General features: G+C 35.0%; 1 protein-coding gene across 6 annotated transcripts in view; it reads left to right on the forward strand.

The window, feature by feature from the left end:
* Positions 1–21175, forward strand: part of RB1CC1 (RB1 inducible coiled-coil 1) — a 91350-nt gene that overhangs the window by 18363 nt on the left and 51812 nt on the right. For all 6 annotated transcript variants that reach the window (XM_028118968.2, XM_028118967.2, XM_028118966.2 and 3 more), the window contains 6 exons: positions 6131–6245; positions 7578–7699; positions 8958–9084; positions 9257–9427; positions 14828–15030; positions 16374–16800. In XM_028118968.2, coding sequence (XP_027974769.1) covers positions 7629–7699; positions 8958–9084; positions 9257–9427; positions 14828–15030; positions 16374–16800 — 999 coding nt within the window. In that variant the 5' untranslated portion in view covers positions 6131–6245; positions 7578–7628. The remainder of the gene's footprint in view (positions 1–6130; positions 6246–7577; positions 7700–8957; positions 9085–9256; positions 9428–14827; positions 15031–16373; positions 16801–21175) is intronic.

Raw genomic sequence — 21175 nt, forward strand, 5'->3', positions numbered from 1 at the left:
TCTCCCTTTTCCCCTCCCCCATAAATCAGAAAATGAGTAAATCCTGTGACCTGTCCAGAACCCTGTCATCTGTTACAAAGCTAGGAAATTGGGCCTGTCTCCTGGAGGGCTCACCGTCTGCTGTTGTTATCATTTCCATGCAGTGTTACAGTTGCAGGCAGCGTGTGCTCACCGTTAGGCTTCTGTTCTTGACTGTTAGGTGCCTGGTGATAACCCAGGTATGTGCACGCTCCCACTGAACTGGCTGGAGCTGCTCAAGCCTTAGAGCAGAAGCTGATAAACTTTTTCTGTAAAGGACCAGGTAAGTATTTAGGCTTTGCTGATCTCGGCTATTATGTAGGTGTTTATATAGTAAGAGAAAAAACTTCTACCTTGCCCTGTCCCCAGTGTCCAGAATGGGCCATCCAGGGGGGTGGGTATGCTTTATGCTCAGTTGACATCAATTGGAGATGATTTTTTCTGGACACACAGGGACCACCTAAGGGATATGGGCCTGGCAGGCTGGGGAGAGAAGCCGAAACAGTAAGTTTTACTTTCTGCCCAGAGACTCCAGATCCTGAGTTGCCTTTTCTTTCTGAAAGTGTGGCCGGAGGCAGGTGACCTTCTGGGTTTCCCATTCCAAGACTGATTTATTCCTTGCTGCCAGCAGAAGCTGTGGCATCCCTGACATGTCAGTGGCCCCCAGTGTGTACCCTGAGTAGCAGAAGGCCGCCCTGGGAGTGGAGTGGGCCTCTGCAACTCCACTTGTCCCTTAGAACAGTACCTACACAGCCCAGGGGCTGCAGAGCAAAGGAGGCCACTTTCAGTTTTTCACTCAGCCATATTTTTCTTTGCTACTATATGTAAGTTCTTCTGTGTACATTTCTTTAGCTGTGAAGTTTTCAGAGAATCCCCATGCAAAGATGACCCACAGTATGGAAGAATTTCCAGTCTTTGCCGTATGCAGAGAACCATGTTATCTACGTACCCAAGGGAATCTTGTTCTCCCATAACCGATGACCACACCATTCTTGGAGGGAAACTGATTTTTCATTTGAACACCTTACTATGTCAAATTTTGAAGTGTTCTGCCATCCCACCCCCCTTACTTAATCTTAGAATTTTTTTTATATTGCATTTAAGAAAATGAAGACTTAAAAGTGGTAGAATTGTTGGGGGAAACAAGTATTGGGATTTCTAAAGGAACAGTAAAATGGCAAGTCATGGGATGTACTTGACCCAGCCATAGATTTGAACTCCAGCTGTTTTTGCTATATGACTTTGAGAGATGACTGAACTTTTTTAGATCCACAGTTTTGTCATTTGATTGTTGGAGATAATAGAAGTCTTTCTCACAGTAGAAATTGTGAGGATATGTAGCTGGTATGGCTTTTACTTCATGTTAACAATCAATGGTTATTGTTAAGTCAACAATATCCATATCTTTAAAGAATAGAACATAGAAAAGTACAAGCATGTATTTGGGAATTACTTTTAATTACAAATAATTGCATTTTTATAGCTATTCTTTTTGGAAGTAGATAATCATGGAGTTTGTGTATAGGTTGCCCAGTAAGACGTACGCTTCATGAGAATAGGGAATTTTATCATATTATTTGTTCTTTTATGTCCGAAACTAAAAAAAAAAATGCCTAGGGCATACTAGATTCTCAGGTGAAATTTTTATTGAATAAATGTTGTAAACTGAGATGGGTTCAAACTTACCTTTAGGCAAGTTGAGTAACCTCTGAATCTTTTCCCTAAACTCTAAGAAGAAACAGTAATAATATGGTTATCTTACATGTTATGAAAAATAAAGGAACTATTGCATATAATAGTACTGAACATAATGACTGACATTTAATGAATCACTCAGTGTTACTGATGGTTATTTTATGTGTCATATACCTGGGACAGGTGAAATAAATATGAGCGTTTTGTGGCCATGGAAGCCATTAGCCTGTGTTTCTTTGTGTGTTTTTGTTTTGTTTTGTTTTGTTTTTGCTATTCCATTTTATTTTTTACTTTATGCTTCTGGTTTTGTTTTTCAATTTCAATTTCAGTATACTTAACATAGTGTTACTTATTTCAGGTATATAATACTCAGCAATTCAACACATTACTCATGCTCATCATAAGTATACTCTTTAATCCCCTTCAGCTATTTCACCCATCTCCCCATGCACCTCCCCTCTGGTAACCATCAGTTTGTTCTCTGTAATTAGGAGTCTGTTTTTTGGTTTGTCTCTTTCTTTGTTTACTTGTTTTGTTTCTTACAGTCCACATATGAGTGAGATCATATGTTATTTGTCTTTCTCTGACTGACTTATTTCCTTTAGCTTTATACTCTCTAGATCTATCCATGTTGTTGCAAATGGTAAGATTTCATTCTTTTTTATGGCTGAGTAATAGTCCGTGTGTGTGTGTGTGTGTGTGTGTACCCCACATCTTCTTTATCCCTTCATCTGTCGATGGACACTTGGGTTGCTTCCATATCTTGGCTATTGTAAAGAATGCTGCAATAAACAGGGGTGCATATATCTTTCTGAATTATCGTATTTTCATATTCTTTTGGTAAGTACCCAGTAGTGGAATTACTGGATCATATGGTAGTTTTTATTTTTAATTTTTTGAGGAACCTCCATGCTATTTTCCGTAGTGGCTTCACTAGTTTGCATTCCCACCAACTGTGCATAGGAATTCCTTTTTCTCTACATCTTTGCCAACACTTATTGTTTGTGTTCTTTCTGTATTTTGGACAGTAATCGCTTAATCAGATCTATCATTTGCATATATCTTCTCCCGTTCAGTAGGTTGTCTTTTAGTTTTGTTGATTGCTTCCTTCCCTGTGCAGAAGTTTATTTTGATGTAGTCCCAATAGTTTATTTTTGCTTTTGTTTGCCTTGTCTCAGGAGACATACCCTGAAAAAAAGTTGCTTCAGCCGATGTCAGAGAAATTGCTGCCTGTGCTCTCTTCTAGGATTTTTAGGGTTCCGTGTTTCACATTTATGTCTTAATCCATCTGAGTTTATTTGTGTATGATGTAAGAAAGTGGTCCAGTTTCATTCATTTCTTTGGAGCTGTCCAGTTTTCCCAACAGCATTTGTTGAAGAGACTTTTTCCCATTGCATATTCTTGCCTCTTTCATTGAAGATTAATTGATCATATAATCATGGGTTTATTTATGAACTCTCTATTCTGTTCTCCTGATCTGTGTGTCTGTTTTTGTGCCGGTACCATACTATTTTGATTACTACAGCTTTGTAGTATATCTTGAAATCTGGGATTATGATACCTCCAGTTTTGTTCTTTTTCAAAGTTACTTTAGCTATTCGGGGTCTCTTGTGGTTCCATACAAATTTTAGGATTACCATTAGGCTGACATTGAGCACCAGGGCTAGTGAGACCCATGGGGCAATGATGACTCATTTTACTAGTTAGATTTTTCTCTTAACACTATTCTAGCATAGGCCCTGGGTGGTATATGACAATAAATGAGGACACAGAGAGTAAAGATTCAGAAGAAGACTTCTGGTTAAAGTTGCCAATGCAGTGGTTTCACACAATAGATAATGGATGAAAACGTGGGATGTTACGTCAGGGTAGGTCAGGAGGTGCTTCTCTAAATGATGCTGTCATTAACATCACTTGGGAACTGTTAGAAATGAGCTAAGTAAAAAAAAAAGAAAGGAGCTAAATGACAGATAGTATCAAGTGTGTGTGTGCCTATATAGTGGAGTCAAACTATAACCTAGGTTCTAGAGCCACAGCAGTCAAAACTGTCCTTGAGATTGTTTTACATTATTCATGAATTATACATGCAGACCAATTTTCAAATAAGCTTTGTTCGTGCAGCTGTTTTTGTAAGCATTGTTAATGATTGTGATTTTTAGGTTGAGCTGTTTCTTAGGGTGAATGCCAGGTGAAGAGATTGCTGTTTGTTTAAAGGCACATAGTAGCTGCTACATTTATCAGAGTTTCCCTCATTTACTGTAAGTATTATGGAACACTGAGTCCATCTTTATAATAATTTCTGAAGCCTCTGATGGATTGAGAACAGTATTGTACCTAGATCATGAAAAGAAAAAGATTGATGAAGTTTTAGATTGAAGGAAATTAAATAGATATTACAACTTAAACACAATATATTATCCTGAATTGGATCCTAGATTGAGGGGGGAAAACTGTAAAGGGCAATAATTTGAGTACAGATTGTGGATTAGATGATAATATGGATCTATGTTAAATTTCATGATTAGATAAATGTACTTTTGTCATGTATGAGAAAAATCCTTTCTGTTAGGATACTCACATTCTGGAATATTTATGGATAATGAGACAGTCTGTCTGCAGATTACTCTCAAATAGTTAAGGAAAAATGTATTTGTGTGTGTGGTGTAGATGTATAGAGAGAGAGAAAGAGAAAAGAGCAGGCATGGAGCCTTAAGTGGCCCAAATGATAAAGCAAATGGAGCACAGTGTACATAGTTGGTAACAGTAGGTAAAGGGTGCAAGGGGGTTTTTGTACTATTTTTGTAACTTTTTTCTAAGTGTGAAGTTAAACCAAAACAGAAAAGGTAAATAATATTTAGGAGGAAAGAAAAGTAGAAACTTAGAATAAAGTTGTGATTATTTATAAGGCTTTATATTTAGGCTCACAAATGTTGTATCTTCTTGTACTGCTTTACCCCACCTTTACAGAACAGGCTTATTCTCATTTGTGTGACCCCATTTAAATGTAACCCACATAGAGGCCTATTTTGATCACCCAAATCTAAAGTAGGTTCTTCTTGCTACCCCACTCCTCTTACATTGCATTTATTACAACTTATATCATCTTTGTTTCCTTTTTGTTTAATTTCTTTTTCTACTTCAAGACTGTGATCTCCATCAGAGCAAAGATCATGTCTATATTGTTCACAAAATACAGTTCTGACACATAAGCTCAATAAGTGTTCTATTTGGATGAATGAATGAATTAATGAATCATCTCCACTACCAATATTTCTTCCATTTTAGTCACCATACTTTTAGCTACCTAATCCTTCAGAAAACCAAAGAACTCCTTTTAACTTGTAAGATAAAGTGTACTCTTGAATTTGGGCCTGGTGGTGAGGTCCCACCCAAACACTGGAGAGTTGGCAGAGGAAAAAGAACCCAAGAAAGGGTGCTAGGGTTGTTTATTGAATTCTTATTGCAGAGCATGAGGCTAGTACATTAAAATTTTTTTCATACTTTTTCTCCCTTAATTCTCATAATATCTCTGCAATGTGGGGTACTGTATTAATTATCTTTTGCCGAGTAAGAAATGTTTTAGTTTACATTTTCTGGGCGTAGGTTGGCTGGGTCATCTGCATCAAGGTCTCAGAAGATTGCAGTGAAGGTGTTTGCCGGGACTGGCGTCTTGTCTGAGGCTCAACCAAGTAGTAATCTGCTTCCAAGAGCAGTGATGGTTGTCATTTCCTTGCAGCTTGTCAGACTGAGACTCTCAGCTTCTTGCTGAGGCTGACTTCAATTTCTTGCCACATGGGCCTCTCCATGGCAGCTTGTTACTTCATCAAAGCTGGCAAGGAGGGCAGTCAGCTGGCATGGTGGAAGTTCTAATCTTGAGTAGCAATCATGTGACATTTCATTAACCTCACCATATTTCACTGGTTAGAAAAAGATCACGGGCCCTGCCCATACCCAGTAGGGGTGGGGATTTCACTGGAGTATGGATACCCAGAGGTGGAGGGGCTATTTTAGAGGTTGCCTGCTACAGGTATCATTTTTATTCATTTTACAAAACAAGAAATCAAGACCATTAAGTAAGTTGCCCAAGATCATATACGAGTAATGGGGCCAGGATTAAAGCAAGAGGCAGTCAGACTCCACAGCCAGGTTCTTTTTATACCATTATATTTTAAGATCTAAGAAATGGCTGTAGAATTTGGCAGTTTTGGAGTTTTTTTTAGAAACTTTTGTGTCTTTTAATGGAGTGGTATGGATCAAAGTTATACTTTTGTGGTTTCAGTGAATGTGCATGTAGGAAGAGAGATTGAGTAGAAATCACTCTTTCAGAAGGGAATTTTCAAAGAAAGGACAATAACCATACGTTGTCACATACTGAATTATTTCTCTCTGTGATAATCCAGAAATTTTTCTTTTCCAGTTCACTGAGTTTAACCAGTAATGCCATTCAGTTGCCAATATCAAGCAAAGCAAACATAAGCCAGTTTTAATCTGCTTTTTAAGAAAAGCGGTAGTCCTTTTCACAGTGCCTGACGGTAAGTCACAGTTCTAAATTCACAAGTTTTTATCTAATGTATTTAAAAAACTGATTTTGGAAACATTACTTTTAAGATCTTATTTATTTTTTCTTTCTTCCCTGATAATTTTACTCTAAAACTCATTGGAAAGAGCATAAGGAAAGATATATTCTAGTATCTTAATTTATCATCTTTCATTAATTTGGGGGATTTTTACCTCTATAATTGTAACAAATAAAATGCTAGATTTGAAATCTGTCCCTTGTAGATGAGGAAGTTTATGTTATTTTATTTTTTTAAGATTTATTTATTTGAGAGAGAGGGAGAGGGAGCATGCGCACGAGAGGGGTGGGGAGGGGGCAGAGGGAGAGAGGGGGAGAGAGAGAATCTCAGGCAGACTCCCTGATGAGGGTGGAGCCCATCACAGGCCTTGATTTCACTACCCTCAGATCATTACCCCAGCCCAAACGATGAGTCGGACACTCAAGTGACTGAACCATCCAGGTTCCCTGAAGAAGTTTATTTTATATATGAGGTTTTTGACTTGGTCAGCTAGTTAATGGCAGTTGTTTCAAATATTCTGATTTCTAGACCTGTGCACTTTGTACTGTTCAACAAGATGATATAATTGGTAGGGTCACAGTTTCTTATGGAGCATTTCTGACTCAGTGTGGAGGTGGAATTTAGATTAAGAGACAGCTGGTGGAAGGAATTGGAATGAACTCATTTCCCCTAATTTGCAAGTAGCGGCCACTCTTATTTGCTATTAGTAAGTTTTACCTCCAGACAATATTTTATTCCTCTAAGGAAGCAGTCAGGGAAGAACTTTTTGAGTTAGGAAGATCTTTGATGAAATTTTTAATTTTAATTCTTTTTTTTTAAATTTTTTATTGTTATGTTAATCACCATACATTACATCATTAGTTTTGGATATAGTGTTCCATGATTGTTTGTGTATAACATCCAGTGCTCCATGCAGAACGTGCCCTCCTTAATACCCATCACCAGGGTAACCCATCCTCCCACCCCCTCCCCTGTATTTAATTTTAATTCTTAATGTAGAAGGGTACATGAGGACAGTGTGAAGTATACACATAATTTTTGTTCTAATTGCTGGCCTCTTCCTTAAACAAATTTTTTTAGTGAAGAATAGTTATGCTTTTCACTAGTCTCATTACTGTTTATTTTTTAAGCAACAAATTTACCAAATTGTCCAGTTAGCCATCTTAGACACCAAAAACTATGTTTTTGCTGTTGGCGTAGTTGTACTACATAAATAACATGTCTTATGTGAGGGTATTCGTAGTTGTGTTTATATAACTGATCATTTTTCTTGTCTGTTTCTTTTAGTAATCAGGTCAGAGTGTGAGGTATAAGCTTACAGAATCCAGAGAAATCATCATGAAGTTATATGTATTTCTGGTTAACACTGGAACTACCCTGACATTTGACACTGAACTTACAGTGCAAACGTAAGTTGTATTTCATTCAGTCTCATCACTTTTGCATGTTGTGTAGGCAAAAATTAAACTTTTTGATTTGGAGAAAACTATTCCTTTGTTAAATAAGAAAGTAATAGTAGCAATACCTTAAATCTTTTAGCATATTACGTATATAGTTGTCATCTTTCACTAAAACGCTAAAGTTAAGTTCATAAAGTTGTGCTTTGTTCTGTTTATGTGAATATATTATTCACATCAAACAAACCTACCTGTAAACAAACTGATTTCAAATTAAAACTATCAAATAGAAGAAGTTTTCATAGCTGATTTCTCAGTTTCCTAGGACATTGCTAAGAAAATTATTGCTAGCTATATATAAAGTAACATGTATCAGTCCTATGTATTTCGGTGATTTGTTTTTAGTCCCTTGTATGAATAAAGTCAGTAGTATTTGTTTTGTTTGTTGATAAAAGAATACAATCAGTTTAATATTTTTAACCAAGTTTGTAAGACTCATAATATCTGATTAATTCTCCAGCTTTGCAGGGGATTCCAGTATTTGACTAATGAATGCCCTTATATCTGTGAAATTTGGGGATAAGTGTCAGGGCGAGGGAGGACATATTTTGAGGCCAGACAACAAGGAATGAAATAGTAACAACTATACCTGCTTGTATCTTGGTAGTGGACCTAAGAGCAAAGACTTGAGGGCAATACAGAATAAATCTGACACTGAAAATATTACAAATAATTTGTGGAATTAATAATCTTAGTTTTAAAAATGGAATTTGAAATTGTATTCTTTTTTTAAAGTTCTCGTTTTTATAAAATACAATTTTACCTGTGAAGGAATGATTTTCTGAAAGATAGGGAAAGGAAGCAATTTTATGGTTTATACTTAATGTAGTTTGTGTAATGTGATGTGAGGATTTTAACAGACATCTGTGTTCTGAGGATTTTAACAGACCTGATGCTAATTTGAGCATATTCTTTTGCTATATTATATAAAGAGCACAGAAATAAATATGTCTACTGCCTATATTTTATAGACTCACTTGTAGGTGTGCCAAATGGGTTATTTGTTCACCTAAGATCAGCCAGTTGATTGTGGAATCTGATTCCAAAAACAAGAAGTTTATATTTTATACTGTTGTTTTGGGGAAAATTTTTTAGAGTGAAATTAATATCTATCAGATATTTTTACACAGTGCTACTTTGATAATAAAAAAGTTTGTCATTGGGAAGTTATGTGGAACTAATTTTTTGCTCCACCCCACCCCTTTTAAAGTGTGGCAGACCTCAAGCATGCCATTCATAGCAAATACAAGATTGCTATTCAGCATCAGGTGCTGGTGGTCAATGGTGGAGAATGCATGGCTGCAGATCGAAGAGTGTGCACCTACAGTGCTGGGACGGTATGTGTCCATAAGCCCTTTCATACAAACATGCTCCAATTTCACATCACATAGGGAATTGGGAACTCAACTTCAGAAGTAAGGTTTATCTGCTTCATGTATTGAGGGCAGTGTGCATGTTCAATATTTATAACATTTTACTTCAGTTTCTTTTGCTTTTTTATTTCTGTAGGACACAAATCCAATTTTTCTTTTTAACAAAGAAATGATCTTATGTGATCGTCCACCTGCTATTCCAAAAACTACTTTTTCAACAGAAAATGACATGGAAATAAAAGTTGAAGAGTCTCTTATGATGCCTGCAGTTTTTCACACTGTTGCTTCAAGGACACAACTTGCAGTGGTAAGATAAAAATAATTGTTTTTTGAGATTATTATACTTATTTACATCTAGTACAATTTAAAATTAAAAATTGGTTGGGTCGCGTGGGTAGCTCAGTCGTTAAGCATCTGCCTTCGGCTCAGGTCATGATCCCAGGGTCCTGGGATTGAGTCCCACATTGGGCTCCCTGCTCCACGGGAAGCCTGCTTCTCCCTCTCCCACTCCCCCTGCTTGTGTTCCTGCTCTCACTATGTCTCTCTCTGTCAAATAAATAAAGTATTTAAAAAAAAAATTGGTTATTTAACAAAATGATGTCTTATTCATATACTTGGTAATATTTTCATGAAGTATTAGCCTATTTTAGGCATCAGTGAATGTTCTAACAAATTGATGGTTCCTAAAAGCTTTCAAATCTAAATAGCACAGAGAACTCACGGGTGGTTGCCAGAGGGGCCGGAAGTTGGGGGATGGGTGAAGGAGAGTGGGAGATACAGTCTTCCAGTTATGGAATGAGTAAATGGGAATAAAAGGTACAGCATAAAGAATATAGTCAGTGATACTGTAATAGCATTGTATGGTGACAGATGGTTAGCTACACTTGTGGTGCGCATAGCGTAAGTATAGAGTTGTTGGATCACAATGTTGTACACCTGAAACTAACGTAACATGTGTCAACTATACTCAAATAAATAGCTAGCAAAGTGGTCTGAATTACAGAGGAAGCATGAAAAAAACAAAAATAAAAGTTTTGGAGGAAACATTTTACTGGTTAATATGTCTGGTTTTTAAATCTTCAGACTCATAAGTTGTTAGTCATTCTGCATTTGCAAAGAGTTATAAGATCTTAGAGTGGAAAAGCAGTTTTAAGCATGATTTGTTCAACTTCTTTCCTAAATGATGGTATGCAGTTAATGACTTCTGAACATTGCTATAATCAGTAAAGTTACCTATGTTAGAGTAGACAGAAACAAAAGACTTAAATAACTCTTAAAAATGTGATTCTTTCTTCCATACCCATATTTAGGTCCTTGAGGAGAACAAAGTTTCTTTCCAATACGTACAAAAAATTTAAATGGCAGTATTCATACTTGACAAAGTGGATGTTAAAAGCATTAAACAGAACAAAGTGAAATTTATAATAAAAGATTTAATTTGTGAGAAAGAGAAGTCAGATCTGTATTTTCCTATCAACATGGGCTAAATGATAATAATTGTAGGAGAACTTAATAAAACATAATGATGTACACCAGTATTCATACCAGAATTATTTCCTGTAGTCAAATGGTAGAAGCAACCCAAATGTCCATTGGTAGATGAATAGATCAACAGAATGTGGTGTATACATGCAATGGGATATTATTTAACCTTGTCAGGAAGAAAATTATGATAACTACAATATGGATGAACCTTGAGGATAAATATGCTAAGTGAAATAAGCCAAACATAAAAGGACAAATATTGTGCAATGTCAATTATATATATATAAGGTACCTAAAAGAGTCAGATTCATAGAGACAGAAAATAGAATAGTTACCCAAGGTTGAGGGGTGAGGGGAAGGTTGAGTTAATTATGTATTAGATATAGTTTCACTTGGGGATGATGAAAAAGTTCTGGAGAAGGATGGGGTAATGGTTGCATGGCAATGTGAAAAACTTAATGCTTCTGAATCATACACTTAAAAAATGGGTTAAAACAGTAAGTTTCATGTGTATTTATCATAATTTAAAAATGGAAGATTTTAATATGTCTCATAATCAGAAAGCCCTTATGGGCTATGTTTAATATTTTATATCATGAAAATACAGAATATACTCATTTTTTCTTACAGATAAAACCAGAAGAGTATCAAAAGAGTAATATATTAATAGCAAAGAGGATATATTATGGGAATGCAAGGGTGGTTCAATATTTGGAAATGAATTAATATAATTATCTCAATCGTTAATACTTTATAGAAGAAAACATAAAGTCATATCAATATTGTCCAGAAGCATATGTTAAGATTTAGCAGCTATTCTTAATAAGCAAGATAGCTCTAGAAGGAAACAAAATAAAATTTAGAATTGACCAAATATGGAAGATAATCAGCTTTCAAATCAACAAAATGTTAGAGCCATTTTTGCGTAAATCAGAATCAGTCTATTCAGTATTCTTTTGGAACTTCTGAGAAATATACCAAAATAAGAAATTGAAAATGAAGTAAGTGGTAAAATTAATGGAGAAGAAGTGGGAAAACATCCATTTTAGATGAGATATGGTTGTATATTTGAAATATCAAGAGAATTTAATAAAAATCTGTCAGAAAGACTTTTGGTAAGGTGGCTGGATATGTGATAAATGTATAAACATTCACATTTCTTGGTATGGGCCCTGTTTTGGAATGGAAATGGAAAACGTATTACAATCTAAGTAGTAACAAAAAATAAAATTCTGTTCAAGAACATAAATTATAGGTCTGTCTGGGTAGCTCAGTCAGTTAAGCATCTGCCTTCAGCTCAGGTCATGATCCCAGGGTCCTGGGATCAAGCCATGTATCCAGCTAAGCAGGGAACCTGTTTCTCCCTCTCCCTCTGCCACTCTCCCTCCTTGTGCTCTCTCGCTTTCTGTCAAATAGATAAAATCTTTAAAATATATATATATAAGTTATAAGCCAATGAAAAGACATATTTTTAAACTCTGGAAAACAGTTTGGAGGTTCCTCAAAAAGTTAAAAATAGAGCTACCCTACAACCCAGCAATTGCACCACTAGGTATTAATCCAAAGGATACAAATATAGTGATTCAAAGGGGCACACGCACCCGATGTTTATAGCAACATTATCAACAATAGTCAAATTATGGAAAGAACCCAAGTGTCCATCAACAGGTGAATGGATAAAGAAGATGTGGCCTATATATACAATGGAATATTGCCTGGCTATCAAAAAGAATGAAATCTTGCCATTTGTAATGACATGGATGGAACTAGACAGTATTTATGCTAAGTGAAATAAGTCAGAGAAAGAAATATTATTTCACTCATATGTGGAATTTAAGAAACAAAACAGGAGCGTAGAGGAAGGGAGGGAAAAATAAAACAGTACATAATCAGGGAGGGAGACAAACCGTAAGAGACTCTTAACTCTGGGAATCAAACTGAGGGTTACTGGAGGGGAGTTTGGGGGGAGGGATAATTGGGCGAATGGCATTAAAGAGGGCATTTGAAGTAATGTGCACTGGATGTTTTATGCAACTGATGGATCACTAAATTTTATCTCTGAAATAAAAGACATTCTTAATATCATTCTTAATATTCACAGTCATAATCTTAATATATTCATGAGCTTAATGAATTTCATTTAAAGTTGCCATGAAAAGCTTTGGTGTGGGGGAAAAAAGGCATTTTTGCTTTGGAGAGTGAAGGGAAACTTTGATTTTTTTGTTTGTTTAGTTTGGTTTTAGATAAAATGGACTTTAAGTTTACAGGGAAGGATCAGTGTCCAGGAATAGTTAAGAAAGTTAAGAGAAAGAAGAATGGAAGGTGGAGGGAATAATACATCTTCCTCAGATTTTAAAAAGTACTCAGAAGCTATAGTAACCAAAACAGTGAATATGTCAGACAGTGCATTTTATAAGGAATTAGAGGCCCTATAACAGTGGCAGGAGTGTGGTCTTCTAGAGTCACATCGGCAGAGTTTAAATTTGGTCACCCCAATTGTGTGACCTTGGATTCAGATACCTTCATTAGTGAAATTAATAATAGATTTTTGTTTAGTGAGATATGTACATATTAGAAAATGTACAAATCATTGGATATTAATCTCTGGCACATTTTCACAAAGTGAAATTTTAAAATATGGTATCACCCCAGAAGCCTTACTTCATGCTTACTCCCAGTTGGTACCATTATCCCTCTTCCATAAAATCGTCCAGTATCCTGACTTCAAAACCATGAATTTCTTTGCCTCTTTTAGAACTTTAAATAGATGGAATCATTGTGTGTGTGTGTGTGTGTCTGGCCTCTTTTATTTAACGTTCTGTTCCTGAGATTCATTCATGTAATTGCATGAATTAATGCTTTGTATTCATTGCTGCATAGTATTCCATTGTATGAACATGCTACAGTTCATTTAACGATTGATAGATATTCCTTCCAGTTAAAAACTATTGTGACTAGGGCACCTGGGTGGCTCAGTTGGTTAAACGACTGCCTTCGGCTCAGGTCATGATCCTCAAGTCCCAGGATCGAGTCTTGCATCAGGCTCCTTGCTCGGCAGGGAGTCTGCTTTTTCCTCTGACCGTACCCCCTCTTGTGCTCTCTCTCTCTCTCTCAAATAAATAAAATAAAAATCTTTAAAAAAAAAAAACTATTGTGACTAAAGCTGCTGTGAATATCTTTGCACCTTTTGCATTCTCTTGGGTATACCTCTTTTTAACTTTACATGTGCTGTTTGAAGTGGTTGTATCCGTTTATATTCCCATCATCAGTGTATGATTGTTCTACTTGCTCAGCAAACTCACCGATACTTGGTTTTCTTGGTGCTTTTAATTTTAGTCATTCTGATGGGTGTGTATTGGTAGGCCATTGTAATTTTATTTATATTTGTTAATAAGGATGAACAGGTTTCCATTCATTTATGAGACTTTGCATATCCTTTTTGTGAAGTTATTCTAGTTTCTTAATTATTCTTTATTTAGTTGCTCATCTTTTTGTACTTGATTTTTAGTTTAATGTCCAGTTTATCAATAGTCTTGCTCTTGGATCTTATTTAAGAAACATATACTTATCTCAAAGATATGAAGGGAACAGCCATTGTGGAGCTGCTAGTGTATATCTGCTATGCTATCTTCCAGAATCCCCCCTCCACCTACCTTTTTTTTTTTAAGTCTTACATTAGATCTGTAGGTTACCTATAACTGATTTTTCAGTGGTAAACACAGAAAATTCACTTTATGAATCCAGCCTACCTTTTAAGTTTACTGTGTATTGATCTTATATATTTATGAATATATATATATTTAATGCTAGATAAATTCCATTGTATAGATGCACATAATTTCTTGATAGACAGCAAGATGGGTTCCATTTCGTTCTATAGTTGAAATAAAGAACCTTTTAGTATTTTTTGTTTATTTGTTTAAACGTTTATTTCTACAAGATGAATCATTCTGCCAAACAATAGATGCCATTTTACTTTTGACAGTTATTGCTGAATTGCCCTCTGTAGGTGCTCCACCAGTACACACTTCAGCAGCAATGAGTTAAGAGTTTTTCTTCTTTCTCAGTATCACAACAACAAACACTAAGATAGACTAAAACATTCCCTTGTCAGTGCTTTGTTTAAAATGCAAACATTTTAAACATTCATGCATACAGGTAAATATACATATGCAAACATGCACACAAACATTACCTTCTTTTGCTGTTTCTTTGTTTTCAGGAAATGTATGAAGTTGCCAAGAAACTTTGCTCTTTCTGTGAAGGTCTGGTCCATGATGAACATCTTCAACACCAAGGCTGGGCTGCAATCATGGCCAATCTGGAGGACTGTTCAAATTCTTACCAAAAGCTACTTTTCAAGTTTGAAAGTATTTATTCAAATTATCTGCAATCCATAGAAGACATCAAGTTAAAACTTACTCAGTATGTTTGCCATTAAAATGGATAATAAGATGTTTGTTTAAAATACCTTTGCAGTTTATCAGTTGTTTCAGTAAATGTGATTTCTAATGTTTATTATAATTGTTCATTTTTTGAGACTTTTATGATGACTTTTATAGGCTCTAAAATTTTAAAATTGTGGTCAATTTTATTCACCTATTTTATGGATCACCCACATTTCTTTTTCTTACTTTGTTTTCTTTATGCAAAGCGCTCAAAATACTTTTAAATCATTTACAAACCCAAGAATTTGTCTCCTTCTTGCCCTGCTGCCAATTTTATGTTAAAGCAAAGGCAAAATATAAACATAACACATCTAACAGAAATGAAAAAGTTTTCAAACATTCAGCAATCAAAGAAATTTTTATTTTCCTTTTTAAATATTGCCAGATGATGTAGGCTTGCTGAGATTGAAAGAAGCCATTTAGATGGTTTTCTGGTTCTTTACATGTAAGCACATCTGATAGCCATTGGTTGTTTTTGAAAAGGGCTATAATGAACGTAAAAATATAGCAATAATTCAGCATGAATATAGCCCTTTGTTGTCTCTGTGTATGCTTTATGCTTTCAATTTTTACATTCATTTTTTAGTTTTTGCGTTTTTTGTTACTTTGAATTGAATTGGAGGGAAGTAACATCTTTCTTTTTAATTAAAATGAACCTCATTAATTCACATTTTTCTGTTTCGTGGTGTGAATTAGAAGATTTTGGCCTTGCCAGTGGGACTGATCTTGGGAAGGAAGGGAGTGATTACTTAAGACTAGAAAAAGTTGTTATACAACAACCTTTTCAAGTTACTGTTGTTTGGGAAGTTCTTCTAGATATGTTAATTTCTCGTAGGAGCCTGAGTCATTTCACAGATGTTCTACAGAAATCAAATCATCAATAGTTCATCTTCCCCATGCCTTTTGACCACATACATCTACCTGTCTATAGGGTGTAATGAATGTAAGAGTTACCTTAATCTTTATTGGGATTATTAATTTTATCCTGTGCTTTCAACTTATCAAAAAATACTTGATTGACTTAAAGTCATACTTTAAGGGACTGCTATGGAAAATCTTTTTTTTATTCGATTTTTTATATCAAGGTTTGATGAAAACCACATGTACAGTTGTTTAGTATAACCTGGCTCCCTTTACTTGAGAGTGGTATTTCAATGTGTTAATGATACCCTTCTCTAACTAGGTTTCTTTTAAAGAACATAGATTGTATATGCATAACATAATAGAGAGGTCGTAATAATTGTGTGTATAACAATTAAATGCTATTTCTCTAACTAGAGTGGTTCCATAATTTTACTGACAGCTCTTTTGTATTTTAAGTTTAGGAACTGCGGTTTCAGTAATGGCCAAGATTCCACTGTTGGAGTGCCTAACCAGACATAGTTACAGGGAATGTTTGGGAAGACTGGATTCTTTACCTGAACATGAAGGCTCAGAAAAGGCTGAAATGAAAACCTCCACTGAACTGGTGCTCTCTCCTGATATGCCTAGAACAACTAACCAATCCTTATTAACCTCATTTCACAAGTCAGTGGAACATATAGCCCCAGATACCACAGATGCTGAAAATGGAAAAGAAATTAGGGAATCTTGCCAAAGTACTGTCCAGCAGGATGAAACTTCAGTAGATGCTAAAGACGGTGATCTGCCTTTTTTTAATGTTTCTTTGTTAGACTGGATAAATGTTCAAGATAGACCTAATGATGTGGAATCGTTGGTCAGGAAATGCTTTGATTCCATGAGCAGAGTAAGTCATGTTTGATATTTCTTGGGTCATTTCAACTACTCAAAATTATATTATTTATACTAAATGTTTTATATAATGGGAGAATGGTAATACATTATAGTGGAGATATTGAGCCTTGATGTGAGACTTCATAACCAAGGTTTCAACCTTGGACAAATCAAATCTTTTCACTTGTAACCTAATTTATGAATTGTTAGTAAATTTGTGAGGACTATTAAAGGTCATATACATAAAATTTCTGCAGTGCAGAGCGTTGAAGTGTCTACTCAAATGCTGTAGATTTTGGTGGTAGCACTTTGAAATATATTTTTCTCTGACCTTGTAATATTACTTAGATGTTTTAATATCTCCTATCCTTTATTTGTTCCTGCAGTTAGGCTCTTTCATCTGCTAGGTAAAACTTGAGCGGTCTTAATGTTTTCATTCTTGTGCTGTAAGTATGGAGCACTCTCAGAAAATAGGTAAATGATAATATTTGGCCACCTCTAGCCTACCATATTTCTAAGTTAATAATGGATCAGATGTTAACATTTATAAATGCTATAGAACTTTCAAGGTCTTTTGGAAAATATTAAAGATAAAAATTTTTTTCAGTTAAATTTTTTTGGTGAGAATGATTTACATTCAGTGAAATATACAGGTTCTTGAGTGGTTAGGTCACAGAGTAACCACCACCCAAAAGAAGATTCTGAACATTTTCATCTCCCTGAAAGTCCTGTGTGCATCTTTCTAATCACCATCCCTCTAGAGGGAACTTCTTTCTGACTTACAAAAGAAGTTTTAAACACTATATCTGCCTGAGATATTTTCAAATTCAAAATTTTGACGTTGTGGTCTTGGTTGTATTTTGTAATTATAGTGAGCTTGTATTTTGGATTAAGTTCTTCTCCAAATATACTTCCAAAAACTTTTAGACCTTGGAAATAAATATCTCTTAAAATAGGATCCATGGGCGCCTGAGTGGCTCAGTCAGTTAAGCGACCAACTCTTGATTTTGGCTCAGGTCACAGTCTCAGGGTCCTGGGATTGAGCCCTATGCCGGACTTCATGCTCAGCGGAGAATCTGCTTGGTATTCTCTCTCTCCCTCTCCCCTTTCCCCAACTCATGCACGTTCTCTCTCTAAAATAAATAAATCTTTAAAGTATAAATGATCCGTAAGCTGATAGAAAATCTTTGAATTCAGAAAGGAAGTTGATGGGCACATGTTTCAGTTATACAGTAAAAACAAAATAGTATTTTGAAGGCTGCTGTGGTCTAAGGATAATTGTCACGATAGTTAACCTTTTTTAAAAGGGCACTCAATTGGAAAAGAGACTTGTTCTTTGAGTATTGAGAAAGATAGTGCATTGTCTGGATTGCATGGAAAATAGCACATACCTTTTCCAAATGGAAAACTTAAATAAATTCTGGGTTTCTTCTTAATTCTTTAAATTTCCACTTCCTTGATGACATCCTTTAAAGGAGGCATTTCTTTTTGGCCATTTATTATTTGTCATCAAAGAAAGCTTCAATTAAGACATTTGCCAGGGCATGGAAGTATGTAATATATTATGCAAAGATTACTGCCTAAAAGGAATGAACTAGTATTCCTGTTTAAAATGTTGACATTTTTTAGTGGCCTAAAAATTCTAATTCATGATTTTGGAAAGTCAAGTTCATGATTGTAATTAGGGTGATTGAAGTATATATATAATTCTGCATGAGTCAGAATAGGGGTTATAGACTGAGGAGAATCCCCTTTTAAAAGGACTCAAAATTGGCTTTGCATTTGTATGTTTAAATGAAATCTAGCACAGTCATATCATTTTTATTCACTTTACATGACGAGAGAAGAAGAAACAATGATCCTTTTCTGGCTTAATGAAAATTCATAAGAATTTATATCTACAGAAAACAAAAGTTAGCTGTAGTATTAGGGTGTCACATTATTGATAAGTTAATATTTACTTTCATAGTACATACCAAGAGTATCTGAAGTCTTTGTGATAGATTACATGGCCATTATATTGTGCAAGCAAAATAGAAATTTTTATTTGGTTATAGTCACTTGTTATAAAATGAGTTAGCATAGCTTAAAATACTGTCTATATATAATAAAGCATTCATTTCAGTTGTGCATGCCCATTAGATTAAAAAATTTTTGTTCAAAAGCAATGAAAACACATTTTGAAGAATTTTATATATTTGTTTATGTATTTCTGCCTTTATTTTACAGTGTGGAATATTGTATTCATGGGATATAATGTGTAATAAATAGCACTTGTCATAGTTTTTTATTAGATTAATATTTTACTCCTCTTGGTAGTTTATTCTTTGCCACTAATGGCATTTCTAAAGATAGATTAAACTGAGTATAGGACTTCTCTAATCTCACATTTATTATATAATTACCCATAACAACTAACCTACTTGATTATCTGATAGCAGTAGTGCTGTTTGCCAGTGAATTTTAAAATATGCCAAGGTTTGATGTTCTTCTTATAAAAGCAAATTCTGTTTAAAGGCATCATTTTTACATACTAATCCCAGTTTCAACAGTATTTGTAACGTATATTTCCAACTGCCTAAATCAAAGATCTTTTTCAAGAAACTAGTCAAGACATAGGCATTATGGAACTTGCCTAAGATTGGGCATCATAAGGGCTCAAATCCTGGCACCTCCATTCATTTATTACTCGTGTCATCCCTACATCATTTGAATCCTCTGTTTTATAATACTTGGATGGATTAATAGATGGCATTTTCATGACCTGTTTAGTTTTCTCCCTCGTATACCAAGTAAAATTTAGAATTGTTGCTGCATTTTTGTGTACTCACATATTTTCTTAGGTTGTAGTGTGTTCGTATTAGAATGAATCTTGGATATTCTAGTTCAGGTTATACTGTAAAAGGCAAACATTTGTATATCTGATGATTAATAATTGGAAATATACACATTTAACTCATTTCTAATCTGTTCCGATTAATACCAGCATAATTTATTGAATCTTGTTGTAGTATTTCATTCAGGATTTTTGTGTTGTTATTGAAATATTGTTTGCTCTGTGCAGTGGGCGTGGATTTAGAGGTGGGATGGGAAGAATGAAGAGGGTAAGAAAATTTTTAGTTTCTGCTAAGACAAAAATATTAATCTTTCTAGGTATCAATGGAAAAGTCCAAGAGTAAAATATTAGTGTAGCACTGTGTTCAATTATTGAAAATTTCCTAAATAATTATTAATAGAATTCTGTGGCTTAAAATACATATTTTTAAAAATTCCTCCAGAGGGACTCCTGAGTGGCTTTGTCGGTTGAGCATCTGCCTTCGGCTCTGGTCGTGATCCCAGGGTCTTGGGATCGAGTCCCCACATCGGGCTCCTTGCTCAGCAGGGAACCTGCTTTTCCCTCTGCCTGCTGCTCCTCCCTGCTTGTGCGCATGCATGCTTGCTCTCTTTCTGACAAATAAATAAAATTTAAAAAATTTCTCCAGAGACTCCATTTAGAAATTTTAATTTTTATTACCTGTGGACAAATGAAATAAAATATTAAGTAGAGTAAGATTTTAGGAAATCAAGTTATGTAACTGCTACTCAAGTAATTTACAAAACACTCTTCCATCTTGTCAGCGTAATTGTATTATACTATCAATGAATTATGAAATACAGAACTATCATAATCAGGAGCCCTGGTTTGGGGTTTGTTTTTTCTTCTTTAAATCATTGCTATGTGAAGTCCATGTGTAATTGTAATTTTGCACAAGCTAAAATGAATCTATTTTAATCTTTTTTAGCCCTTTATTACCTTAATTTATAGCTAATCTTTGGTTTGTACAATACTTTGGATCAGAAATGTGTGCAGATTGGACTCAGTTACAGTGAAATTAAGAAAAGTGAGAAAATGTTAACGTACATAAGGTTTTCATTTATGTTGGGCAACTGCTGCCTATATATAAGTAGTGGCTCTGTTAACTTTTTTGTAGTGTTGCAAACGCAGCTTTTTATTAATTACACTGGATTATTGATAATAACAATAAAATAGTTCAGTTTTAACTGCCTTTGTATGTTCTCTGTGTACCAAACACTACATTAAATATTTTATGGTCCTTTGATTGTAGAGATCAGGGAGGGCATCATGAAGGAGGCAGTATTTGACTAGGATCCTTATGTAGAGGGAAAGATGGGCTTTCAAACAGCTAGGCAGGATGATCAGTATGAAGAAAGATCAGAGCTAGAGAAACACAGGGCTTGTCTGGATATAACTGGTAATTCAGTTTGAAAAGAGGATAGGCCTTGGAAAGATTTAGTGGTATCCAATCACTGAAGCCTTTATTATGCTATGTTTTTTGGATGTCATTGTAGGCAAAAGGAAGCCATTTAGGGATTTCAACAGAAGACAA

The sequence above is a fragment of the Eumetopias jubatus genome, unplaced genomic scaffold, assembly GCF_037043125.1.
Source record: "Eumetopias jubatus isolate StellerSeaLion01/CBP00866 unplaced genomic scaffold, mEumJub1_p1.0 scaffold_4, whole genome shotgun sequence".
In the NCBI taxonomy this organism is placed as follows: domain Eukaryota; kingdom Metazoa; phylum Chordata; class Mammalia; order Carnivora; family Otariidae; genus Eumetopias; species Eumetopias jubatus.